Consider the following 27,932-nt stretch of genomic DNA (forward strand, 5'->3'; position numbering starts at 1 on the left):
GTGTAAACGTCTTTTGACCCTTGGCGTCTGGAGCGACATGGAGCTCTAATGCAAAATGAGGGTCCTAGATTTTGAATGCAACTTATTTCATGTTTTCATGTGCTTCGGAGGCGGAGGAGATGTTTAGGTTTTAATAGGCAGAGGGCACCCTTTCCCAAAAGGGCTTCGGCATTCAGCAGGTGTCTTTTGCAGATGCCTTAGGCTAAACTTGGTTAAGGTGTGTATGTGTGCATTTAATGATGTGCAACCTATTCCTCCTGATGCTCTATATCAGGGCTATTCAATTAAATGTCAATGAGGGCCAGTTTTTCAAATTCCTCCCAGTAAAGAGGCCGAACTATACACGTGTATTATGTTTGCCGACTGTCAATGAAAAACAATACGGGACACTTCATTGAGGTGGGGGGTCTGGGTGTCCTGCCCCAGAAAGTTTTGCATTTCTTAGATGTACTTTCCTGTATTTTAATGTCCCGTGTCCAATTCCAAAAAACAATTCCGTATTTCAAAGGGCTTGTGGGGGGCCAGTACCATGCCGTCCAAGGGCCGCAGTTGGCCCCAGGGCTGCCATTTGAATAGCCTCTATATTGTCTAAAAGAAGGACCTCATATTAGTAAAACGCTGACCAAGTAAACGTATTGCTTTCGTTTTTGTGAGGTAGTGTAGGTAGACAAATGCTTGAATGTATTAATATGATTGATGCAGTGACAATGTTGGCTACAAATCTACATCACAAGTGACAATGTCAGCTACAAATCTATCACCTTTATTTGGATGTCAATTTTATCATTGCTTCTCTAAACATTTTTCAACTTCTACCACATCTCTGAAATATGACAACACAAATAGGCATCTACTGCATGTGTTTGTTTGTCTGCATTTCAAAGATATGATCTCAGGAGATTCTTCAAGACAGATACGCTAGTGTCAGTAAAGGCATAGGAAAGTATTTTGGGTTTGTTTTTCAAGGAAGTAAATGCCCTTGGTGGAGCAAGGAGCACATTTAGTTGTGGTAGATTTGATTTTCTTCATTATTTAAACTTAACTTTTATTACTGGTCACAGTATTAAAGTACATTTTATAATTTAGATTTACGACAGATCAAAGTATGAAATGGGTTTAGCACGCCCCACAGCCATATTGCAAATCATCTGTGCCAAATGTACTGTATAGTCGCTTGGGCTTTGACATTTTATTTTACTGACATCCATGTGCAGGTCTTCAACTCTGAATTTCTAAACTGGCTTGATGAAATTAGGTGCATAATTTTATTTTCCATTTATTTTGTACAATTAAGTATTTTTGCATAATAACACATTAGCATCCACAAATACCTGATATTCGTACAAAATACAAAATTGCTTTGGGCTAATAGTCAAGGAAGGACAAATGATATGACAAACGATACATAGAAAAGAAAATATACTGGCATATACAAATATAGTCTGGCCCTCTGGCTGTAGCGTCAAGCTTGTAGACTGGCAGGACAGACTTAGGGCCTCCGCACATTGGCTCCGACAGCACTGCGTAGCATTTTCGCTTCCGACACAAATCTGACCCCCAAAACCCAATTTCACACGAGCATAGCATGGATAGTCAATGGGCGGCTCCGACAAAATAGAACTCGCCTCTAATAGCTTGCTGACATCCACGAAAATATATAAAAATGGCTATTTCTGGAAATTCAAAATGGCGGACCATGGAGAAGATCCCCCTTTTCATGTATGAAAAGTGCGATTTTCCCAATCATAATGAATACTTAGAATTTGATGGTGGTGGTAAGTATGCATGAAAAAGGTAACATTAGTGAATGGGTAGCATGAATTCTGGAAATAAACAACTAAAAATCTTACACAGTGCACGTTTAATAGCAAAAGTGCAATTCAAAGGTCGTTTCCTCATTTGCAATCGGGATGTTGTGCCAAGGCTGATGGCGGGAACACTTTTTCTCCACAGAGGCAAGGCACCAGAGAAGCACGAGGACACAAGCACAAACTCGTGGAGGCCCAAAGAGGCCCAACTTTTTGTTTCAATTAATTGTAGTGGTGCGTGTGTGATCAGCTTGTGTAAGCATCATTGGTGCGCATGACCCAATGCCTCTGTTTTATAACTGCATAGATATACAACCAAGCAGGCTGCTTATATTACATTATATTAAATTACACTTAGCTGATGCTCTTATCCAAAGCGACTTACAGTTGTTTACAGGCGTATTGATTCCAGTCCCTGGAGCAATGTGGGGTTAGGTGCCGTGCTCAAGGGCACCTCAGCCATCGAGTGAGACAGGGAGTGGAAGGGTGGGATTCGAACCGGCAACCCTCTGATATAAAGTCCGTCTCTTTAACCCTAGGCAACAGCTGCCTAATAGTAGGAGTCCTTACAAGTAGGAGTCTATATAAGGAGGAACATCCTACTTATCCTCTGGTCAGTGTCCCCTCTCTGCCTGCTCCACGGCGGTGCGTATCCTGTTCCTGGTCTGCAGCAGCTCGTCCACTCCACACTTCATCTGTCTGGCCAGTTCTCGGATCTTCCGGGCCAGCTTAGTCTCCTGGCCCTTCTTCACCTGCTGCTGCTCCTCTCCGTCAAAGTAGATGTTCATGCTGGTGGCCAGAGCCTGCAGGCTACTTGGGGACCAGCCGTTGGCGGCCCGCGGATCTACACCACTGCCGCCGCTGCCAGACGTCGTTCTGCTGCCCAGGATCTGTGCCACCCGGGCCATCTTCGCCACCTCCTCCTCCACGTCGCACTGCGCCGAGGGCTCGAACCGGCGTAGCCGCTCCATGCCCGTGTGGATGAACTTCAGGCAGCCGTCCACGTCCTGCCGCTGGACCTGGTGCTCCTGCAGGATCTCTTGTACCTTAAAGATGAGACGATAAATAATAGATAACTAAATCATAACATATTCTCATTCAACCCATTTTTGCCTAAGCCCTTTTTGGGAAAGGGTGGCCTCTGCCTATTAAATCCTAAATATCTCAAACTCCGAAATACATACAAACATGAAATGAGTTGCATTTAAAAGCTAAGGCCCTCATTTTGCATTAGAATGTGTTCATTCAGCTCTAACATCTAAAAATCTCAAGAGCCAGAATGCAGCGTATATGTGTCTCCAGGATACAATGGGTTAAACAGAGTTGATTGAAAAAATTAGAGTTGGCATACTGTCAAACATCATACACATTCCAATATGAGTGAACAAAGAAACCAACATAGCAGAATATACAGTACTAGGAGGACAGAGAAGACTGTTGGGTGTCAGGTTGGTCTAGCTAGCATGACACCATAGGAGAAGCCTGCCGGACCCAATTTTGGGGTGTCTTTCTCGAAAATGTAGTTGTTAGCCAGTTAGCAACTTGGGCAGTTGGCCATGGGAAATCGCACCGCAAACAACAAAGTAGCTAATATCAGAGGTGTGACCAAGTCACTAATGTGCAAGTCACAAGTAAGTCTCGAGTCTTTCCACTCAAGTCCGAGTCAAGTCACAAGTCAAGACACATCTGACCAAGTCAAGTCCAAGTCCAAGTCGTACCCCAGCCAAGTCAAGTCCAAGTCCAAGTCTCATTTTTTTTCAAGTCCTTAACAAGTCACAAAGGGATTTTCTACTTGCAATCACAATTTCGATCATAAATTCATTAGTATAATAATGAGACCTGAGTAAAAAGATGACAATTACTAAAACAGTTGCTGAGAAATCAGTCTACTGCTTGTGCTGTGTATGTAAAATGACATTTAAAATCATTTTTTTTTCACATAAAAATACATTTCATGTGAATTTGTACTTAAACAAAGGAGCAACCATATGCCAAATATGTACTGTCCAGTGGGCAAATAGTCCTGTTTGCAAGAATGTGTGCGTATGTGTGTGTGTCCGTTCCATCATCTGATGGCATAAACCTACTCCACTACTCCACCCTGGTCTTGGTGGTGGGCCGGTCATATCTAGTCAAGGTTGTAAGTTATACAGACTCTAGCATCATAACGCTAAGGACAGGACTATGGTTAACTTTTTCACTAGGAGCACAGGCAGCGCCGCTGACCGCTTTGGCTGGAAGGTTTTGTCAAGACATTAGGGGGCCATATTACACTTCCGACCTGAAAACGCGGATTCACACTTTCAGCGTACTATGTTTGAATTTACCCACAAAGGCCAAGGGTGAAAGTAGTAGCCTATTCATGTCTTACAGGTGCTACCAAACCTCCCCCCCTCTCTTTACTGTAGTGTAACACTCGACTAATGTAAACATTTTGGTTTGGCTTTAAAAGACGCCATTTTCCCTAAGGTACCATATTAAGCTCATCATTCTCATCAAGATATGACATACAGCAGGGGTAATCAAATTTCTTTTTTTTTAATTGAGCCGTGTGTGTGTGTGTGTGTGTGTGTGTGTGTGTGTCTGTGTGTGTGTGTGTGTGTGTGTGTGTGTGTGTGCGTGTGTGTCTGGGGAGTGGGGCTACACATGTGAGACAGGATGATGAGTTAATAGCACAGCTCAGCAGGCAGCCCTGTCTCAGCTGGTCCATGATGTTCACTTCATCCCATTATCTGTGAACCAAAAGCTGAGCATTGACAGTGTCATAACTGTGAACCCACCAATGAGCACATGCATGGTGCAGCACTAGGCTATAGTCTATAGTAGACACTTGTCCATATGGGCTAAGAAATGAGGACAAAGTAGGCCTAGTTAGTTGGATTAAATTCCTGGTAAAGTAATGATGAATTTCCCCCTGGGGATCAATAAAGTTACTCTACTACTCTACTATTGTTGAAGCTGATATCGGCATTGTGGCTTTCCCCCTCACATTCTCGCCGCAATGGCCCATCACCAACCATTTTTACTGCGTCACAGTCCAAGTTAACTATAACTTCGTTTGCACAGTCATTAATCCACATCTTGTTAATTATATTAGGCTACTAGACTATTCGCCAGCACGCTGTCAATTAAACATGGCGTTAGCGCTGCAGAATGTCAGTTATGGCAACGAGGCAACCTTCTGCGCTTCTACAGTGTAGGAAGAAGGAAGGTGTGTAATGCCCTATCCAACATTTCGCTCTCATTTTTCCCGAACGAATATGCGCCTCGCGCCATGCTCTCGTCTCCCTGTTCTCCCCAATCGCCCTCTCCTCCCCCACAAAGGCACTTGTATGCTGTTCATGCCTCTTCAAAAAGATTAAGTTCACCGTCCAGGTCATAGATTGTAGCCAAACAAAGTTCTGCTTGTATGTTTCCTATTTTTTGTTAATTTGGAAAACAGGGTTACATCCCAGTTCTCCAGTGATGGCGTCGTGTAGCTCTAACGTGTCATTTCCAAGCAGCGGTAATTGCGACTCCAAACTCCCCCAAAATACCAAACAAAGCATGTAGTTCGAACTGTGAGAAACATAAGATAAAGCGGTGTCGACACCACGAGATACAAGGTTCGCGCGCGCAATGATTGGGCTGAGAGCAGCACGCGAGAGGGAACATGCCTTTTATCCACGGGAGCCGACCCATGCCCATTGCGCTGCTCAGCAGTAGCTTGCGACCTCTACCTCGCATTACATTTAAACTTCACGATAGGCTGCATTAAAGATTGCGTTTGAACTGATGTGGCTGACATGATAGTGGGTCAAGGCTGAGTTTTAAAACTTTCAAGGAACAGGTATGGCATTATCTTACCATTTGACATATGGGATACTGCTGCTCTGCTTTCAGCTGGCTGAGGCGGTATTCCAGGAATCAAAGATAGCTCTGGTGTCCTTAGAAATGTTTCGATTCAAGTCATCGAACAACAAGCAGTGAGGTTCGGGGCGCATAGCTTGTTTATAGCCCTCAAGCGCAAGCTTCGCAGGAAGCAGCTTGCGCTTAGTTTCTCAATAGCCATGAAGTATTCCTCATCTCGCGCCTTGACCAATTATTTGACAATTTTGGTCGTTTGTCTTGTCTCTTTGCAAGACTGTCATGAATAGGCTATAGGCTAAATTATTTCCCTTTGGAACCATTCACCCAGCATCTAAAGTAGGCAACCGGTGGAGCTCTTTTGATGGATGCAAGACCACTCTGCTCGCCTATTTTCGATTGCATGCTGGAAGACTAAGACATGTAGCCTATAAACGTGTCTTTTTGTATTGATTCTAATACTCAACCGATAGTGGCTGGTCAATGCAAAGAATGTTACCGAGAGGTTACTCTTTCTGAGAAGCGCGAGCTTAACATGCATTTTCAGCGCGTGGAGTTGTGGTCGTGAAATAGCCATAGCCTACGGACACATCCTGGGTTGGGGGAAACTTAAAAGCAGGCCATATTCGTAACGTTTACCTCGCCACATATCCATCATAACGTGGTTTTGTCCGCGATGGTGGAAATTATTCGCAAGGCTGAACTTCACTTTGAAGTGACTGACTCGCAAGCATGTTGTGTGTGGGAGCGGAACATACTGTAACTGCCCTCGGGGGCTGAAGGCAAGCGCATTCATAAAGGACAGGGAAAGCAAAACGGATAGGCGTACTCTTTTATAAAACAACAATAGATTAAGTCCTGTGGTTCGGTTATGTCAGCAGTGTGTGCTTTTTTATTTCAACTGCTTAAATAGCCTAATGTTCAACAATCAATGTCCATCACCATTTAGCTAAAATATTTAGACAATTGGTTCTCACTGAATTTCTGTCGTAAGCGAGGGGCGAGAGAGCGAGAGCTTCACGTGTGTAGCTTACATACACGTATTGCACATCACAGCGCCCCACCACACACACTTCCTACATTGAACATTGATAGAAAATATTTGTTGATCACAGTGCAAACTTCCATAGCCTACCCTATTAAGAATGCAAAATGAGTTGGGGCTGAGAGGGAGATAAATTAACTTCCGCGATGGTTTAAAATGTAGGCTATGTTTGTTCTGGAGACTCGCAAATGGTGTTTCACTGTTGCCACTGGTCGCCGCGTCCGGCGCATCTGGCCGCCAATGGCATAGCACTGCTTAGCAGAAATATTCTAGTAAGGGGAGATAGGACAGGTACACAGAAATTAACGGTGAAGATTCGTAACGCAAATATGGCGTCTACCCGCACATCTCCCGCCTTTCTGGTAACAAGAGCCAATGTGCCTGCTGAGCTGCGTTGACAGTGATCCAATCATCTGGCTGCATCGGCGCACGCGAAATTATGCACATGCTCAGTCGTGAAAAGCCGTTGCTCTCGTGCCGTTATGGAACTACTGCGCCTGCGCTCTGTCAAAAAAACCGTGAGAAAAGTGGCTCAAAAAGCTTTATTTTGACTCGTATGACACAACCAAGTAGTCTAGGTTGATCAGTTTTTCACGGTCGTTTCAACCATATGGTTTTCACAACCGCTGGGTTCCCCTCCGTCCTATACTCAGTTTCCCCATTCATTTTTCCCATTGACTCTCAGATCTGGTCTACTTAATCGCGAAATAGCACCCCGGAGGCGTCACCAAGATGGCCGCCATATGTCCCCTCTCATTCTAAAATCTCTCTGTGTTTAGGACAATGACGTGATTCAAACAAAGAATGTGGGCGGGCTGTTGCATTCTGAAAACAAGGGTTGGACTTGTACTTTTTTTTTAGACCCAACATGGCAAGTCACGCCAAGTCATTGGAAGTTACAACTGTCAAGTCCAAGTCGAGTCCCGAGTCAAAGGCGTGCAAGTCGAGTCGAGTCGCAAGTCCTTTCTGATCTTGAAATTTCAAGTCGCAAGTCTTCACACGCGCTGACTCGAGTCAGACTCGAGTCCAAGTCACTGGACTCGAGTCCACATGTCTGGCTAATATAGTTAGCAACTATGGTTTTGAGAAATGCATCCCAGGGCTGTGCGTCTCAAAAGCGTAAGTTATTAGCTAGTTAGCAACTTGAGTACCGTAGTTGCCAATGGGAAATTGCACCGCAAACAACAAAGTAGCTAATGCAGTTGGCAACTATGGATTTGAGAAATGCACCCCAGGCCTGTGTTTCTCCAAAGTGTAGTTGTTAGCTAGTTAGCAACTTGAGTAATTTCATTGCAAATAACAACTATGGTTTCGAGAAATGAAGTGAAATGAAAGCGCAACTGGGAAACTCCAACTCCCATTGTCATTGTGACACAGCATTCCACAACACACAAGTGTTCACTGCACACTGCACACAACGAAATTGCATTTATGCTTCAACCGTGCATCCCTGGTCCCTATGCATAAGCGTGTGTGGGTCCTTATGCACAATGCCACAGCTTTTCTCAATGGCGTGATGCTAGGCTACACTTTTCACGTCATAGTCTGTCTTGCCAAGCTTGTATATAATGTGCTGTGCCTCTGGAACGAGATGTACCTTCTTGCGCTCCTGGGCGCTGTACAGCTTGTCGGTGATGGCTGACGAGCCGCCCTTGGCACCGTGGACCGCCACCCCGACGCCGATGGCCGTAGCGGCCAGGGACAGGCCTGCAGTGAAGGGGGCCAGGACGATGCCCGTGGCAGCCGCCACACTGCCCCCTGTGATGCCCGCCACCCTGGCCTTGAATTGAATGAATGATTTTATTTAGTCTATTAGGTGTACACTGTACAGCAACAGTAACCAGACATTGCAAGGAATAAATAGACAGGGATATAGTAGACAAAAAAGTCCAAAGACTTATTTCCATTGCCTTCTTGTTGGTCTGGTCCAGTTTGTCTCCCAGGCCGTAGAGCTGGGTGATGTGGTTGTTGAAGATCTTCACCCGGTGAAACAGCAGACACTCGAACAGATGCAGGGCCAGCCTGACCCTTTGGGCTTCAGATATAAGAGTTCTGGATAGTGGGGAAAAAAGTAACAGTGAATCGATAGTGGCGTCGATTCTAAAAAGTCAACTCTTCACTTGGGAGTACTGGTCGTCAAGGAGTGCTACTTCACATTTTTCTGTCAAGCAGGTGCACTCTGGCTGTGGTGCTTTTGAATGTTTCAAATTTAATTGGACAGTAAAGATAAACAGGAAGTATGTCGAACAAATTTCAACATGTAGAAACTTAAAACCTACTGTTTGTTTTGCTCTTGGACTTTGCTGTTGATGTCAGATTCATATATGTTTTCCCAGCCTGAAAGACACAGGTACAGTACAGACAGCAGGACTGAGGCATTGTTACTTAACTCATATATGCATTATATTACACAATCGAACAAACAGAACTCACATTTGGTAGTATTCCACCATTCCATTAGCATGTCCAACTCCTCCTAAAACGATCAAACGACAACATACAACATTAGCCAGAAAAAAAATCACACTGAATCAGTTCTTTGAGGCGATGTCACAGTTTATCAGTGACAAAGACACTGAGAAAATAATGCTTCACTTTGTAAAAAGCATGGCCATTTATCAACCTGTACCTGGGTGAAAGACGTTTTTGGGGGGGCTCAGATATCAAGTGGAGTAAAAGCATTTAATGCCCATAAATTAATTAGTAATTGGTGGTTGATATGCTGCTATCAATATGCTTCTTCTTAGATACTCCACTAAAACCAACCAACCAAACAAAAAAATCCACACAATAGTGGCACGGGCTGTCGTTGCGCCGCCCTGACGTGTGCCTCTGCTGAAACATCACTGACCCACCTGCGAGTTCCCGGAAATCTGGTGGGGCCCCTTGGCCAGAGGAAGCTGCGTGGGCAGAGAGAGCTGTGGATGCAGGCTGGACCTCGGGCTTCTCTGCTGTGCGTGGCCTCCATCAACCTGGGCACTCTCATACCTCCTGGCCTGTGACTAGAGAGGAGAGAGACTGTATGAGACTAAGGCTGCATACCATTTCTCTACACTCACACTTCACTTTGTTTGAAAGCGAGTCGCCCCTCTGAGTTGAGGTGAGAGTCTGTCCTCCCCTACAGATTGGGATACACTTAAAGACTGAGCTGGACCAGAAGTGCCATCGATACTGTATATCCTGCTATGAGCTGATGAGTTGGAAACATCATTTAAGAAAGGAAATGAAGGAACACCATTTGCATTAAAGGTGCACTGTGTAGGATGGTGGCCAGAGTGGGTATTGCAACTATGCTGCCCATTAAAACGGTGCTGCCTATTGGCCAATTTTATCTTTTCACAAATATTGGACAGCATGAAATCTGAAGAAAAAAAACCCAGCTAAAAATATTACACAGTGCACCTTTACCTTCATAGGCTGCGTCATTAGGTCCTGAGTCACCCCTTTATGAGGTGGACAGCAAAGATGACACATGTAACATCAGAGTACCTTATATGGCTCCACAGGCGATGACTCAGAGGCTGAGTGGCGTAGTAGGGAACTGCTTTTGGGAGGAGGAGGCCGAGAAGGCTTGGGCTTCCTGGTGAGGACCTACAGTAACAAGTGTGGAAGATAGAGTACACACACACAAGGATTGTGGTCGGAGTAGGTATTGCGACCATCAGGGCTTGACATTAACTTTTCACCCACTGGCCTCTGTGGCTAGTGGTTTTCCCGAGTCACTAGCCATTCAGGTATGCCACTAGCCACCAATTTTATATCGTTCATTTTTTTTTTTTATCATCATAGTGTACGTCTAACCTCAGAAGATGAGGTGCTAAAGCAAGATGAGTGTATAGCTTTCTACGTGGAGGTATATCAAGCAAATAGAAACTGAGTTACTGAGCTTTTTTGTGAATTTAAATGCAAACAATTGATACAGAAGGGGCGAACAATAGAATATAGGCTATGATGCGTATGTCACACCAAGGAATAAGCTGCCAGCCAAATTGGCTAGTGACAATGAAAGCATTACTAGCCACAGCCAAGTTTTACCAGCATTTGGCCGGTTGGCTGGTGCCAGTGTCAAGCCCTGGCGACCATGCTGCTCAATGAAACTGTGGTGCCTATTTGATCTTTACTCAGTAGGAAACTAATATTTACTTGTATGACCAAAGTGCAGTAAGTTTTGCAGCAAAAAAATGCCCATTTCTGGACATTCAAAATGGCGGCCATGGAATAGATGCCCCTTTTCATGCATGAAAAGTACCATTTTCACAGTCATAAAATGAATACTTGGAATTTCATGGTAGTGGTAAGTGTTCATGAGGAAGGTAATATTTGTGAATGGGCAGCATGAATTCTGAAAATTAATTTCTAATAATATTACACAAAGCGCCTAATATTATGTTACATAATATTGCATTATTATTATATAATCATTGACCTACCGGAAGGTTGAGCTCGTCCGGATCCACATAAATGGGCTCCTCTATTATATCAACATACAAAGGCTCCTCTGGTGGTTCTTGCTGAACATGTCAAGGAGATAAGCAAACAAAGCCAATCTTGATTAAAGGCTAACCCTCAAAAGCACTCAGAGACTGTTTAAATAAAGAAACAGCTAATGTATACGAAATGTAAATACGCCACACCTTCAGTTCCTCCACAGAGTTCTGCCTGGTGAGCTTTTTGAGGCTGTGATGGGAACGTCTTGGAGGCAAAGCGGGGCTTCCACCCTAGTTATTCACATCACATCACAAAAAAAATTTAGAAAAATATTAACGAGTGAAAACAACAAATAGTGCCATTTGATATACCAATGTGTCCTTTGGACTTATTTTGAGATTATCAATGACTCAATCGCTCCGTTGGGGGGGGGGGGCTTATTGTTTCAGTAAGTAAACACAGATAGCTGGAGTTCAAAGTTCACTTGCTGACATTCTTTCCACCTTGACGCAACAGTGGGTGCGTTCCAATATGCGACCTTGCGTCCTCCACTTGGGCTTGTGGCCTCACAGTTTTCAGATGGCCCGCCTTCGTGGAGAAAATAATTACGTTTCCCCGCTGTCGCCCTAGCCAAAACAATTTTTGGGGGACTATTCTTTATTTACCGTCCTGTTTCAAAATGAGAAAATGACTTTACAATTGAGCTTTTGCGAGATATTGAAATCTAATGCTGCTGTCAGTGATGTCATCACAACATATTACTTCCCGAGGCCACAAGCACAAGTGGAGGACGCAGGGTCCCATATTGGAACGCACACATTGTGTGGCTTGGTCAACTTACGTAGACATCACAAAACAATGCCATGCTAGTACCTTGATCGCTGTGTTTTCATATTTCCAATGAATACGATGACTGGGATGATATATGGCATTCGAAAAATTTTGTGTTGGAAAAAATCATACATCCGTTTTTTGTCTGTGAAACTCCAATTATAAAGGTTATCAAATAGTCACTTAACGTTTTTAAACACAATAAGACAACTATCTAGACATGGATAAGTCAAGGTGCAACACAGCCAACAATAACATACAAACACACTAGGACATTTTTCTGATAAATGACCCACTACACTGGATAACACAAATGAGGTCGAACCCACACTTTCTTTCAGGAAAGCGAAACAGTGTCATACCCAAGCCTTGAAGTTGTATGGTGGATTCTCAAGTCCTTTGCCAGACTCTTCAGTCGAAACCTCCGCCATTTTTAGCCTTAAAGCCTTAAACATTTGTCTCCTGGTAAGAGTTTTCTTGCCTGACTAGACTGAGTTGGTGACGAACTATGGCAAGGCGGTCAGCACACTGGCAGATTTATGATCAACTTTAACGACACAGCTCATATAAAACGTTGGTTAAGTGCCACAGAGCAATAGCTCACCATTTTGTCTTTGTATTAGGAGAGAGAGAGAGAGAGAGAGAGAGAGAGAGAGAGAGAGAGAGAGAGAGAGAGAGAGAGAGAGAGAGAGAGAGAGAGAGAGAGAGAGAGAGAGAGAGATGGTGGAGAAAAGAGGATGTGTCTCTAGATAAAGAAGAGTTCCTGACAATTGTTACACCTCCACTACCACAATCCTACCGTACCACAATCACACATGTGCTGTACGTACGCATGTAAGAGAGTGAAAGTAATTATTCTGATCATGATGAAGGGACAATGCCCTTTAGTCAGAGATCATCAGTTCAAAAAAAAAAGTGGTACAAAAGGGCATGCAGAGATAAGCATCTGAAACTAAAACTTTTTCAAACTTAACTAACTTTCTGTACTGTACAGCTGTGGCCAAATGCAATTAAGAAAAGGCATCTCCTGGGTTCATATGCTCCTTTGAAACCCAATGTCATGAACATGATTAATAAATAAAATTCACATGAAACATGAGGTAGCTTTTTAGATATTTGTAAAAAAAATTGTGACTTAAAAAACAGTGTGGATAAGTGTTCTGTTACCTGAGGACCAGGTCCAGGGAGGTTCTTCTCAGGCTGCAGTTGTTTTGGGCCAGTCTTCTCCTTTTCCTGGGAAATACATCAAATGTAATGGAATAATTCCCCAGTTTGTGTGCGTGTGTGTGTGTGTGTGTGTGTCTGTGTGTGTTCATTTGTGTGATTGTTCACAAGCCAAGGCAATCGGCCAAGATAATCAAGCCATGGACATAAAGGCGCTAAAGCATATAAACCATTAGCACTTCTATAGTTTCTTTTCTTTTTTAAGTTCTGCCTGGCTGCACTTTTTGACTATGTGTTTAAGTGTCTGCTATGGTGATACTGTATTTGCAAACATTTGTGACTAAATCTGGATGGCTACAAAAATGGCTTTTTATATATTTGTAGACATTTGTGACTAAATAAAACAGTGCAGATAAGTATTCTGTTACCTGAGGACCAGGTCCAGGGGGGTTCTTCTCAGGCTGCAGTTGCTTTGGGCCAGTCTTTGGGGCAGTCTTCTCCTTCTCCTGGGGAAATGGGAAATGCATCAAATGTAATTGAATTATTCCCCAGTTTGTGTGCGTGTGTGTCTGGGTGTCTGTGTGTGTGTGTGTGTGTGTGTGTGTGTGTGTGTGTGTGTGTGTGTGTGTGTGTGTTCATTTGTGTGATTGTTCATAAGCCAAGACAATCAGCTAAGATAAGCATATAAACCATTAGCAGTTAAAAAAATGATTAAAAAATATCTGTCTGACTGCACTTTTTGACTGGAAGTATTGGATCGCCGTGCACACCTGACACAGTGTGCGTTTATAATTATAAGAGAGACTTTTAAAATACATGTTTTTGATGAATGCATGTAAGTGTCTGCTGTATGGTGAACTGTGATGGTCTCACAGGGGAGGTTGGCTCATATGGGTCCGTGTACTGAGGCTCTTCGTCTGGATCCATGTACAGAGGCTCAGCAGGGACAATCTGGGCCTGCAGAGAGAAAAGAAGGAGAGGTCATGTACGTGTATTTGTCACATACTTTACATGTAGTGACACGTCAGAAAAAATCAAAGTGTAAAGGAACAATTGTGAGAGAAAGAACGCCATCAGACACACCAACCAGAGTTAGGCCTTGCAAAAGAGCAGGAGAGCACTCCCCACCCCTGCTGAAACATCACCCTGCTGACACACCTGCGAGTTGCCGGTAACCTGGTGGGGCCCCTTGGCCAGAGGAAGCTGTGTGGGCAGAGAGAGCTGTGAATGCAGGCTGGACCTCGGGCTTCTCTGCTGCGCATGGCCTCCGTCAACCTGAGCACTCTCATACCTCCTGGCCTGTGACTAGAGAGGAGAGAGACTGTATGAGACATAAGCTGCATTCTTTCTATTCACACTTTACTTTGTTTGAAAGCGGGTCACCCTTCTCTGAGTTGAAGTGAGAGCTTGGGATACACTTTAAGACTGAGCTGGTCATTAAAACTGTGTTGCCTATTGCCCAATATTATCTTTTCACGAATATTGGGAGGCATGAATTCTCGTTAAAAAAAAATGCTGAAAATATTACACAGTGCACCTTTAACTTCATAGGCAGAGTCATTAGGTCATAAGTCACCCCTTTATGAGGTGAGCAAGAGTTAGGCCTTGTAAAAGAGCAGGAGAGCACCCCCCCAACTCCCTACTGGCACAGGCACCAAAGCTGCACCCAACCCAACCATGCACTTTTACTGGAACCAAACATCTAGGGATCTAAGGGTAGATATTTCTCCTCTCCTGAGTACCACTCGCACCAACTCCCTAACCATTAGGACTAAGCTCTCAGTACAATGAGCTGAGAATCAAAACACGCTTTTCAGTGCACCTCCACCTTTTTCTTTTGATAACTTCTTGGTTTTGAGTTGAAGCACTACCAAATAGGCCCGGGCACCAACTTTCCATGGTGAGTGGACAGTAAGTCAAGTCATTGTCACAGGCATGGCTGTAATATCACGTACCTAAGCACGAACGGTGGGGACACGTCCATATCACTTTTGAGATGAACCTAGCTTGTCCCCACCACTTTTTTCACAAACATAATGCAAAAATAGCATATCCAAACAATTTAGCATACCCAAACTAAACCTACACCATTGCCACAGTATCATCACCTGCGTCTCATCTGGGTTTTCGTACAGCTCCCCATCTGCTTGTATCTGAGGTGTGGTGATTGTCTGATGTGTTGGTGGGGAACGGGCCTGGGCCTTTGGTGACGGGGGAGGAGGGGGCGGACGACTGGGTCTCACTTTAGCTCTGATTTTAGGCTGCTGAGAGAGAGAGAGAGAGAGAGAGAGCGAGAGCGAGTGAGAGAGAGAGCGAGAGAGAGGACATAAAGAGAGAGCGAGAGAGAGGACATAGAGAGAGAGAGAGAGAGAGAGAGAGAGAGAGAGAGAGAGAGAGAGAGAGAGAGAAATTTCACACTGGAACATCAATTCAACACATAGATTTACCTATGAGATGTAGTTACTTTTTCTCTTATTGTTGTGCTATTTATTGTTCACTCGTATTTTTGTTCTGTGAGATACCATCAGTAACTGCTAAATAGAATTGTGTCTGGCAACATTTTCTCACATTACCAGTACATGATGTTTCATGGACTATCAAAAGACTTCAAAAAGCAAAGGAGCTGTCTCTATGCTGAGGGCAGAACATTACTGATAATTAATTGAGAACAAAGCATAAATACACAAAAGATATGTTCACTTAAATGCGATTAACTCATTTCACTATGGCCTGTTGTTTATCCCACATTCCTTCTCCATGCCTCCAGACAAGACAAAACCTATTTTTCCCACGGCATACCCCCACCAAACCTAACCCCTCAGTTACTACTTACACCAGCTTGGAATTCAATTTCTTCAGAGTTTTAAAATGGGTATTATATGTATTAAAATGGGTATTATATGTATTTAAATGCTTATAAATAAAAATGAAGAATATAAATATTCTTGACCCCAATATAAATTGTAGCTGTGACGACTATGATTCGATTGCTGTAGCCTTCTAGTAGTATCCACAATAGGGGTTCATCATGACGATACAATTCAATATCGATATCTTATTATTCGATTTGATTATTTTCGATACTTAAAAATGCCCCACGATGCGATACAATACGATTCTGCTTTTTTCCAATTACTTCTCCACTTCTATTATGTTATGGAGCAAGGGCATTGGGCAGGGGCCAGCGATTCTATTCTTTTCGATACCTCAGAATGCCCCACGAATCGATACGATGCGATTCGATTCAATCGTGATATTATATTGCGATATATTGATACATTTCGATTCTTATTTACACCCCTAATCCACAATACAGTAAATGCCACCGATGAGACTAACCTGTGTCTCCTCTGGGATGTCATATAATTGCTGCCCGTCCAGTTGTATCTGAGGTGTAGCTCTGGTCTGGCCTTTTGGTGACGGTGGAGGAGGGGGTGGACGACTTGGCTTCACTTTTCCTCTGCCTTCAGGCTGAGAATGAGACGGTGGGGTACAGGAACAGATACATATTGGATACATATACATACACAGGCTTTGGTTATAAAGCGTCTGCCAAATGCAATTTAATGTAATGTAATGTAACATATCAACATTACAATCTATCCACGGTCACCTCTGCTTCCGTGGAGGAAACAAAAGTCACCGACAATGAAGGGAGGTAATATGACATAATGGTCAGATTTAACTTTGAACGCGGCAGGCGGCCTGGTTTGATTATTTATTTCATCACCTCCACTCTCACGTCTGCTTCCGTGGAGGAAACAAAGTCTCTGCCAATGAAGGAAGGTAGACATGGCATAATGGTCAGTTTTAAGTGACTTTGAACGTGGCAGGTGGAGGCGGGCTGGTTTGACTTTCAGAAACTGCTGATGTAATTGGATAGTATTTGCACACAACCATCTCTAGGGTTAACAGAGAGTTGTCCGAAAAAGAAAAAAAACATATCCAGTGAGTTTCTTTGCCTTGATGCCAGAGGTCAGAAGTGAGTGGTCAAGTTGATAGAAAGGCAACAATAACTCAAATCACCACTCGTTACAACACCACATTGTGTGCCACTCCTGTCAGCTAAGAACACGAACCTGAGCCTACAATTCACACAGGTTCACTAAAATTTGACATCAGAAGATTGAAAAATGTTGCCTGGTGCAATAAGACTCAATTTCTGCTGCAACACTTGAATAGTAGGACCGTCAACAGCATGAAAACATGGATCCATCCAGTCTTATATCAACAGTTCAGGCCAATGATGTAATTGTGTGGGGGGTATATTCTTGACACACCTTGGGCCCCTTAGTACCAATTCAGGGGTTTGTTTCTCGAAAGCATAGTTGCTAACCTGTTAGCAACTTGGGTAGTTGCCAATGGGAAATTGCATTGCAAACAACAAAGTAGCTAGCATAGTTAGCAACTACGGTTTCGAGAATTGCACCCCAGCATTGTTGCAATGCCTGTCTGAGTATTGTTTGTAGGCAGTTAAGGCAGTGCTGAATGCAAGAGGGGGTCCAGCCTACTACTAGCCAGGTACCTAATAAAGTATCTGGTGAGTGTAGATATTAAGTAGATTATTCAAATTAAATAATACAGGTCACATTTAAGGTGCCGGTATGCTTGCTGCGAGCTGTAAATTACGCGCGTCACCGCGAGCAACCGACAGCACATGCTTGTTTCAAATGCAGTTGACCAAGACGCAAAATAGGCCTACTGGCGGTATCATCCAGGGGGCAGAGAGCACGCAGCATTGGGATGCGAAAATTGGGAACACAGATGGCAAGGAAAACCACAAAACAAAAAGATTGGCTCCCTGGGCAAGGATACTACTACTACTTCTGTATGTGCATGCTCCTTTTTCAAAGTGCAACAAGGAAGTAGGATCACAAAAGTTTGAAATTTCGGACAAACTCAATGAGACGCTCTTAAAAGTTGCTGCCATTGTCGTTTTCAAACACACACGTGGAACTGCGCAGAGTTTGAAGATATTGCACCTGACGCACGCATTTGGCTGCCGTGTCCAACGTGCGCGAAATTGTCATCAAATACGCATGTTAACGCGTTCATGAACGAATCGTGCACGCGCTCGCGTATCCTGCAGCAAGCATACCGGCACCTTTACTTCTATGGGACATTTGATGGTGTTACTGCGTGACTTCCAAAGTATACACCTTATATGAGTTAGTTGAATGTTTAAAAGCGCACTGTATAAAAATGCCACTTCCTTTTACACTTTGCAGGGCCAAGAATGACAATACAACACCCATAGCTGACCTACGTCAATAACAAGACACTTTCTGAAACACAGCGACACTGAACATGAATGGTGGAGCACACCCAGTTACAAAAATGGACAAACCTGTGTAGTATATATTTTGAAAATGACCATCTAAAAATGCTACACTCTTATCTATACAGTGCTGGCCAAAAGTATTGGCACCCCTTCAAATCTGTCAGATAATATTCAATTTCTTCTAGAAAACGATTGCAATCACAAATGCTTTGTCATTAATATCTTCATTTGTTTGTCTCGCAATGAAAAAACACAAAAGAGAATGAAAAAGAAGTCAAATGAATCAAAATCCAAAAATGGGCCGGACAGAAGTATTGACACCCTCAGCCTAATACTTGGTAGCAAAACCTTTAGACAAAATAACTGTGAACAACCACTTCTGATAACCATCAAAGTTTCCTACAACGCTCTGCTGGAATTTTAGACCATCCTTGAGGTGATTTGAAGGGTGCTTTCTCCTCCACACTGCCATTTTGAGACCTCTCCATAGGTTTTCTATAGGATTCGGGGGTGGACTCCTACATTATGCTGCAAAATGTGTTGATAGTCTTCAGACTTCATAATTCCATGCACACGGTCAAGCAGTCCAGTGCCAGAGGCAGCAAAGCACCCTCAAAACATCAGGGAAGCTCTGCCATATTTGACTTTAGGGACCATGTTCTTTTCTTTGAAGGCCTCATTTTTTCCCTGCCAACTGAAATGAATGGAGGGGAAAAAATGAGGCCTTCAAATAAAAGAACAGGGGTGCCAATACTTTTGGCCAGCACTGTATCTTTAAGGCATCTGAAGGTGATTAAGTTAAACAGACATCTGGATCCGAATGAAAGGAGTTGAATGGCACAGGCATGTGCCAGTTGTTGTTCTAACACGGCTAGGAAGCTGTTCTGGTAGCACTAGTCAACATTCTTCAATGGCTCCCTTAGAAAAACATTGACTACGTTTTCACAGACCAAAACGAAAGTGTTTTTTTTTGTTCTTCACAACAGCATTAATGAACCTACGCATTATCCAAATTTCCTATCTGTCGAAATGGGAAACTGAGGCCTCAGCATGCGTACACAGCCCAAAATACTGACGTGTGCAAAAATACGTTTTAGTTATACATTAGTATTCTGTTCAAAAATACATTTTGTCTCCATTATAAAAGTTAATTTAAGTAGTCTGAATGAAGCCAACTCCCACAACCGGCCAATGACAAGACATGTTTACATTATTTTGGTAGGCCTATGCATCTTGGGCTGAAGTTTCCAACATGTAAAACATTCACATTTTTGGCTTGTGAGTGACTACCCTGATGTAGGCCACACACAGTGATTTACAGCAGTGGTTCCCAACCTTTTTCTTCAGGGACCAATATTTTCACCATTGTAAACATTGGTGACCCAACCGAGAGGATGATACTTTGATACTCTGCTTCCTGCGAAAACTCATTAGTTATAATTGTATTACTCAATTTGTCTTTGGTCAAATATAGAATAAATGTTTGATGTATCACTTACATTTTGTTGCGTCATTTATTCAACATGGGCTATATATGGTAGTATAATAAAACCCCTTAAAATTAAGAGGGCTTCGCAACCCACTGTGGATCTTTGGCGACCCATAGGTTGGGAACCACTGACTTACAGTCTCAATTGGGTTGTTGTAGGGTTATGAGGACAAAAATTAAAAACTTAGGTGTGATAACTTATCATAATAAAATAACATGGCGTATTATGGTTAAAGGAGGTGGTGTTAGTCCTGCTTACACATGGGCTCTAAATTTTTGTTTTCTCCTGGCTGCGCGACACTAGCTGCGCACAACTCAACCTCTGATTGCTTGCAACCACTGTCGGTCAAAAAATTAGCTCACGTGGTTGGCTGCCAGTGTCTTGCCCCTCCTCACAACATTGCGTTTATGAACACAATGAACCCATGTACAGTCAATCCGGAAAGTATTCACAGCACTTCACTTTTTTAACATTTTATTATCTTACAGCCTTATTCCAAATGCTACAAATGGATCAAATCATACACAAATTATTCCATTATGACCATGTAAAAAACAAGTTGTCTTGACAAAATTTATAAAAATAAAAAACAAAGAAATCATATTTACAAAAGTATTCACAGCCTTTGCTTAATAATTTGTATAACCACCTTTGGCAGCAAATACATTCATTTTTAAATTTAGAAATGAAAAGGGATTAAAAGGGAGGTCATCTGTGTGTGTTTCAATCTTTCAATACATTGAAATTGTACATTTTGAGTCTGCACCTGGCTTAGATAGATGGGTGTGAGTTTTGAAATCCTATGGAGAGTATCATGATCTGCACCTGTAGTCACAGTGCATGTTGACATGCATGCTTCTTTAGGTATAATTCAGATTTCCAATGTTGACGGCCTTTATACATTCCCTCGATGTCAGTCCCACTACCATGCTTGACTAGCCAGTTGATGCACTTTTTTGGTAAAATTCACTTGTTTACCACCACACATGCTTAACACCATCTAAAGCACATTTTTATATTGGTCTCATCAGACCACACGACATGGTTCCAGTGATCCATATCCTTGGTCTGTTCATCTCTCTTGAGACCAAGATAAACACATTTGCTTTAGATGGTGTCAAGCATGTGTGGTGGTAAACAAGTGAGTTTTACACAAAAAGTGCATCATCTGGCTAGTCAAGCATGGTTGTGGGACTGACATGGTTTGGCGATGTATGGATGCCGTCAACATTGGAAATCTGAATTACACCTAAAGAGGCATGCATGTCAACATGCACTATGACTACAGAAGCAGATTATGATACTCTCCATAGGATTTCATTCAAAACTCATACCCATGTATTTTAGCCAGGTGCAGACTCAAAATGTAACTTACAATCTCAATGTACTGAAAGGTTGAAACACACAACGATGACCTCCCTTTTAATCCCTTTTCATTTCGAAATGAAAAAATGAATATAGTTGCTGCCAAAGGTGGTTCTACAAAGTATTAAGCAAAGGCTGTGAATACTTTCGTAAATATGATGTCTTTGTTTTTTATTTTTTATACATTTTCAAAACTGTCAAGACAACTTGCTTTTCACATGGTCATAAGGGAATAATTTGTGTAGGATTTTGACAACAGAGATTCTTTTGTAGCATTTGGAATAAGGCTGTAATAAAATGTGAAAAAAGTGAAGCGCTGTGAATACTTTCCGGATTGACTGTATTATCCATGGCTTTATTCACCCTCTGCCACAGCAAAGCACAGGGTTTTGGACGTTCAGGCTGACTACTGAATCCAGTAACATATAGTTCAGTAACAAATTCAACCTGCTAATGGGATAATGACCCAGGTCCATTTTCCATAGGATTTTGACTTAGGAAAGTTGACAACTGGCACTAGTACTAACATGCTAACAAAACAAACAGCCTTTACTGGAGTACTACCTAGCTCCACCTGTACTGTTTGGCCTCGCTAGAAGCCGTAGAAAAAGAGTGGAAACTGTACTTACATTTGCCATTTATTCTCTAGATTTGTTGCTAGCCCCCAAAGCGGCGTCTTATCCCACTCTTGCTCGTCCTGGCTGACAAATCCACACAGACATATGACATTCTTTTAAATTAAACTCAAGTTGGAGACTTTACCGCGAATGTTGGAGCGTTAGAAAACATTGTGTGGGTGTTGAAATACATCATATGCACCCGGACCAGTTTAACCGGGCAGCTTTCAGCCTTTGCTGATTGGGTGACCAGAGGGAGAAAAAACAAGAAAAAAGGAAAGGGAAGGTGCGCATGACATCCAGTTGAGCAGCCTATACGTCAGTGCATTCATCAGCTGAAGCGAAGCATGCGGGAATGTGGTGACAGCTCAGAACTTTCATACTTGAGAGTAAATAAGATTTAATAAAGTTAGTAAATAAGAACAAGAAAAAGGACAGATTACAGTAATATTCATTTTAATTCTGGCATCAGTATACAGAAAAATATTAAATGCCACATGGTGACAGCTTGTTGGTAAATAAACACAAAAACAAATTCATGGAAAAGGGAAGGAAAATGCTTCTTTGAAGAGACTGTGATAGAATGCAGCAGAAATGACTGCATAGAATCATAGGCACTCACACATGTGTAGTATGGAACCATTCATTGCTCATCTCTGTCCACACACCTGTCAGTCAGGTTTAACACAGTAGGCTACAGTCCCCAAACAACACCTTTTGTGAGTTGCATGCCGCACCTGCTACAGGCTGCAGAATGACATTTCAGCTTTACCAAAGAAAAAAAGCATAAAAAGTTAAAAAATAAAAATAACTCGCTCAAGAAATGTCCTTTTAGTTTGAGAGGCGTGTGTACTGTCCATGAGTCCATACCCACATGGTAATACACAATTCCCAAAAAAACAAACCAGTCCTTTGAGTCCTGCATGGCTCCCGATGACAGTTTATGAAATACCCGAGTGGGTTCTCAGCTCCCACCCTCCACGATTTTTCCAAAGTATTCCTTCTGGAACGCCTGAAATTCATCCTCTGTGAAGAGAGACTTCTCTTCCCGTGGCTTTCTAACTGGTTTGTCCGGTCGATGTCTCGAGAGTCGCCCTGAATTGTGATTGAGGATCTGGAACAGACAAATGGTTGATCAGTCGTTGTTGCCACCTGCATCAGTGAACTGTCAAATGCAGACCCTTCTATTTAAAGTCATACCATTTTTAGAAATAAGCTCATATTACATCTTCCTTTGAGTTAAATTACTGAGTTTTACCTTTCTCCTGTACTTCCTGCCATTCTCCGAGTACGGCAGTGCAAATTTTACCTCCAAGCTAGCAGTAAACATTGAGTTCTATGAGACCAGCTAGCCACCAGCTGCTCTCATAGGACTCAATGTTAACTGCTAGCAAGAAAGGTAAAATCTGCACTGCCATACTCCAAGAATGGTTGAAAGTACAGGAGAAAGGTAAAACTCAATAATTAAACTCAATGGGAGGTGGAATATGAGCTTATTTCCAAAAATTGGACAGCGTCACTTTTAAATTGTCTGTGTATTAACTATGGCAATAGACAGAATGCCCTTTTCTTTATAAACACATGTTAATCTAATATCGCACATCTTTACACACAGAAATGCAAATGGAGACCCAAAGGAGAAAGGAAATAGAGACACTTAACAACAATATAAAAATCCTTTAACATACATGACACTTTGCCTCGGCTATTCCCTTTCTTGTATGTACAAACCCCAACTCCATAGAAGTTGGGACGCAAGGTTAATTGATTTTCAAAAAGTCTGGTTCTGACATTAGCTGAAGAACGGTACAAAGAAAACATGTCAGCCATCAAAACTGACCAAAATTATTGTTTTGGGGGATATTCATGAATATGTAAATCCAACGCGTCTCAAAAGAGTTGGGACGGGGACAATAAAAGGCAGCAAATGTCGAGGAAGACTAAAAACAAAACAAAGGACAACACTTGATGATTTTATGAAACTTTATGAAACTTTATTGTCATTGTACAGGTACAACGAAATTGGTAAAGTGCAGATGCTCACGGTGCTTAAAAATCAATAAAGAACCTATATATATACAGTATAAAAAGAATTAAGATTTTAAAAAGTCAGCTGTGCAAAATGTAGTGTGTAGATTGCTTTTGGATAAAAACTGTCTTTTAGCCTGTTTGTTTTTGTACCCAGAGCCCTGTAACGCCTGCCTGATGGCAGCAGCTCAAACAGTTTATGTCCAGTATGGTAGGGGTCTCTGATGATTTGCTTGGCTTTCTTTAGACAGCGACAGGAGAACAACTCCTCTAAAGAGGGCAGGGGACAGCTGGTGATCTTCTGAGCTTAACAGTTACGGTAATAGCATTAACCGATAAGATGATTTTATATAAAAACAGTGTTGATTCCTATCTTGGATATGATTTTAATATCTTAAATGGCAGGTGTGGCTGGCTTTGTCATGTTTTCCAATGTTTCCCTGCCTGTAGTGCTTACAGTGTGACAGGTCTTGACCAAAAGTCAGCCATTTTATGTCCTGATGGTCCTTATGTTGGAATTAAACTGTTAAAACATAGTAGACAATGCAATTTGTCCTTACTATGTGGCAGTAATTGGAGATATCCCTTCAAAACACAATGCATGAGTGGCTTTTCATGCTGTTTAAAACCCATTTATATCATTCAGTACTGTATTCAATTCTACAGGTGAGTTAGAACAGCTTAACCAATGTACTACTGCACCCCCATGCCATCATGGAGGCTGACTTTTGAAGTTAGCACTAACACAAGCTGCATGGCCAATTTTCACTATAGCACAGGATGTGCAAGAATCTATTATTTTCAAAAAAATTCAAAAAGATTTGACTTCTGCAACTTCTGCTGACTTCTGTAAGCAAAGGTCAGTTTCCCATGTCTTCTGGGTCTATTTCAAGTGAGCTCGGGTGGATAGGGGAAAGTTAAACCCCTCTATCATTTGCACACATGAAGGGTCCTTAATATGGTCAAGTTTTCACTAGCTGTAATTCTCTGAGTGCTAGACTGAGACTACAGCCAATATATATTTCATGATGTCATGAACCTATACAGTGATTTTAATGACAAAAGTATGTCCTGTATACTCTCGATCATGGTAAATCCAAAAAAAATTTATGTAATAACTCTGGTAATTGTTGCCTATGCATCTTTAATTCTGAGTGACTCAGCCTCTCTGTGATTGTCTTATACCTGGACACTCAAATTGTTCATCAGTACAATTCATTTTGAAATGTTCTTCCTTGTTGTTTTATCTTATTTGGATGTTTTTAACATTTCACTGATCCCCGTCCCAACTTATTTGAGACGTGTTGCAGTTATCAAATTAGAAATGAGTACATATGTCCCCTAAAACAATATTTTTTCTTGGTTTTAACACTTGATATGTTGTCTTTTCACTATTCTCCATGTAATGAATGTATTGAATGTTTTGAAAATGATAGCATTTGGATTTTATTCTCAGTTTACCAAACGTCCCAACTTCACCGGAGTTGGGGTTTGTATCTTTACTTCACCAAAATACAATGGGTATTTCAGTAATAGTAACTATAGTCTCCCGGGTGCTCTATGCCCCATTTGTGTTTATGCCGATTTACAGAATCTGTCTAAAGTGACTTGAGAAAACCTAATTCCATGCGTTAATCTTGGCATACCTTCTGTGTTGCACTCTGCTTTGCTGCATGACCCGTTCCAAGGAAGTACTTCAGGTTGGAGCTCAGGTGGTTTTTTGTTTGTTTCTTCCTGTATTCATCTGAGAAAAAAACAGGGGGAAACGGGTGAGATTCAAGTGCCAGTACTTTATGAAGAAGAAAATGAATAATGAAGTCCATGGGCAGTCATGGGTAAGCGGTTAGGGGGTCAGATTGTAGCCAAAAGGTTGCCGGTTTGACTCCCGACCTGACAGGTTGGTATGGGGAATAATTAAACAGTGCTCTGCCCCATCCTCCTCCAAGACTGAGGCCCCCGGAGCATGGTATCGTCCCACCGCACTGTTCCCTAGGAGCGTCGTTTTGGGCTGCCCCCTTTCGCAGGTGAGGCATAAATGCACCAACCTGGCGGGTCAGGAGACGGAATGGCAACCTTTGGGTTACAAGTCTGACTCCCTAAACGCTTACCCATGACTGCCCTTGATAATGTGGACATACCGATAGCAGATCGGACTCGCTTGTCCTTCACCGTGGCTTTGCTCTTCTTCCCTGTCCCCTTGCCCTGCTGCAGGTGTCGCAGCTGTTTACGGACCCCATCTCTGTTGGTGCTGACCAAGTCCTTCACCGTCGTTCCTGCTGTTTTCTTCCTCTGTTTAGGCCCACTGGTTACATCTGCAAGGAGGGTCACAAGAACAAACACGTTTTTTAACAGGCCAACATATCTTTGTGTACACAACACATGCGTGTGTCAGTGCATTTTGGAGACACATCATGCACAGCAGTTGACATTTGTTACACAAGCAGAAGCCTCCACCAACACAGTCTGCAGCCAGTGCCCATGACGCCACGTAGGCCTAGCTGCTTTATAATTCAGGTTGAGTGTAGCAAGTTGAGTGTGTCGACTCTAATTTAGTGCCGAGCACTAGAAGTTCAGTGCGGTATTTCAGCTCTGTTTTGACACCGACATACTGGCCTGCCGTGGTCTTCATCATAGGCTATGTTCAATAGCCTGAATTTATTTAGAATGAATGAGTTCCCGTTTCCACTTAACGCCTGTCATTAAAGGGGGAGACTGTAAATAATAATGCGCGTGCTCATTATGAAATCTCCGGTAGTGTTAGGTAAAACTCGGCACTGTACATAACATAACGCACAAAATCAATTGTGTTACCGAATAATCGAGCAGGTCAGGCAACATCGGACTGTCTGACCAATGCAAAACTCAACTTCTCTGTCCACACCGCAGACGAAATGATATAGGCCTACGGTAGGCTACCTTTTAAGTCTTCGTTTAGAAGCTCAAGTCCTCTTCGTAACATGGATGCAGACATCGCCTTCAAATAATTAGAAGTTAACACTTAACTCTCACATACGTTATTTATAAGATAATGAAATACCAAGCGCAAGCCAAACATACACATGTGATGGCTACTTCCGCTTAAATTGTGCTTCAGTAAAAGCTTCCGGATTTTGACAAGTAATGTGAAAAGGGTTCCGTGGCAATCACATTCAACCAGAGATTCAACCCAATGATGACTACATTCCAGTAGGCCTACACTTCAACAGGTTCAACCTAATATAAGGACAGCAGGGTGTGTTTGCATGAGCAATATGTCAAGTTAAGTACTGAACGGCTTTATGTAGGCCTACATTGGGCTACAGTGTGATGAAAACGAAACACTAATAGGAAAAAATAATAATAGTAACCACATGTGTATAGTATGTTGAATTCAGGTAAATTGGGCCACTTTGGGCCATTGACTTATATGCAAAAAAAGTGGCCCAATTTACCTGAATTCACCATATGTATGTATGTATGTATGTATGTATGTATGTATGTATGTATGTACCGGTATGTATGTATGTATGTATGTACCTGTATGTATGTATGTACCGGTATGTATGTATGTATGTATGTAGGCTATGTATGTAGGCCTATGTATGTAGGCCTATACACCTATAGGCCTATTGACCATTTACTGAACACAGAAAGGGCACATTTCCACAAGACAATGGTTTTGTCGCTTATCTACAATAATGTGAAAATGAGCAGATATGTCACTTCAAAACACTTCAAATACGCAGATCGGGTGTCATACTTAATCACTGAATCACTCTCACCTCTCCAGAAAATCAACTTTGGCCTTAGGTGTATGTTTAGGGTCATTGTAATCATGGAAAGCAACACAATGAAAAACAATGGAGTTCAATGAGAGATGGTGACATATTCGCTATTCGTAGAGCAATACATGTTTAACTTCATGATTTAATCAATGATAAAAGCCCTCACACACCTCATAAGAGCTGTATCCGTACCATGTTTCACTTTAGGCACCATTTCTCTTTTTTCATATTCTTCATCTCCAACACCATACAGTTTTGATGCTAT

The 27,932-nt window shown here is 42.3% G+C and overlaps 2 protein-coding genes across 3 annotated transcripts; both read right to left on the reverse strand.

Annotated features, from left to right (window-relative positions):
• Window positions 1–836: 836 nt before the first annotated feature.
• Window positions 837–22,264, reverse strand: LOC134452577 (proteoglycan 4-like). 2 transcript variants are annotated; one of them, XM_063203049.1, is made up of 16 exons: window positions 21,888–22,264; window positions 16,462–16,593; window positions 15,231–15,383; window positions 14,281–14,427; window positions 13,996–14,079; window positions 13,551–13,628; window positions 13,126–13,191; window positions 11,334–11,417; window positions 11,130–11,210; window positions 10,189–10,290; window positions 9,555–9,701; window positions 9,133–9,175; window positions 8,979–9,036; window positions 8,610–8,751; window positions 8,297–8,479; window positions 837–2,854 (listed from the first exon to the last, which is right to left on the reverse strand). In XM_063203049.1, the coding sequence occupies exons 1-16, from the start codon at window positions 21,894–21,896 to the stop codon at window positions 2,423–2,425; spliced, it is 1,941 nt and encodes a 646-aa protein (XP_063059119.1). In that variant the 5' UTR covers window positions 21,897–22,264; the 3' UTR covers window positions 837–2,422. The 2 variants fall into 2 exon arrangements, with proteins under 2 accessions (XP_063059119.1, XP_063059111.1); XM_063203041.1 differs by having other exon boundaries at window positions 15,231–15,386.
• A 50-nt stretch (window positions 22,265–22,314) lies between these two features.
• On the reverse strand, window positions 22,315–27,017 carry rps19bp1 (ribosomal protein S19 binding protein 1). Its single transcript, XM_063203059.1, has 4 exons — window positions 26,820–27,017; window positions 26,042–26,215; window positions 25,550–25,647; window positions 22,315–22,989 (listed from the first exon to the last, which is right to left on the reverse strand). Exons 1-4 carry the CDS (start codon window positions 26,872–26,874, stop codon window positions 22,840–22,842), a joined length of 477 nt encoding a protein of 158 aa, XP_063059129.1. The 5' UTR covers window positions 26,875–27,017; the 3' UTR covers window positions 22,315–22,839.
• Window positions 27,018–27,932: the final 915 nt, after the last annotated feature.

The sequence above is a fragment of the Engraulis encrasicolus genome, chromosome 1 (genome assembly GCF_034702125.1).
Source record: "Engraulis encrasicolus isolate BLACKSEA-1 chromosome 1, IST_EnEncr_1.0, whole genome shotgun sequence".
In the NCBI taxonomy this organism is placed as follows: Eukaryota; Metazoa; Chordata; class Actinopteri; order Clupeiformes; family Engraulidae; genus Engraulis; species Engraulis encrasicolus.

Coding starts and splice junctions, on each gene's coding strand:
- LOC134452577 (XM_063203041.1), bottom strand. Junction 13,629..13,995: donor CATATGAGCCAACCTCCCCT/GTGAGACCATCA, acceptor CCATTTCCCCAG/GAGAAGGAGAAGACTGCCCC. Junction 11,418..13,125: donor TCCCTGGACCTGGTCCTCAG/GTAACAGAACAC, acceptor GTGAATAACTAG/GGTGGAAGCCCCGCTTTGCC.
- rps19bp1 (XM_063203059.1), bottom strand. CDS start 26,874: ATGTCTGCATCCATGTTACGAAGAGGACTTGAGCTTCTAAACGAAGAC. Junction 26,216..26,819: donor TCTAAACGAAGACTTAAAAG/GTAGCCTACCGT, acceptor CCCTCCTTGCAG/ATGTAACCAGTGGGCCTAAA. Junction 22,990..25,549: donor AGCAGAGTGCAACACAGAAG/GTATGCCAAGAT, acceptor TGTCTGTTCCAG/ATCCTCAATCACAATTCAGG.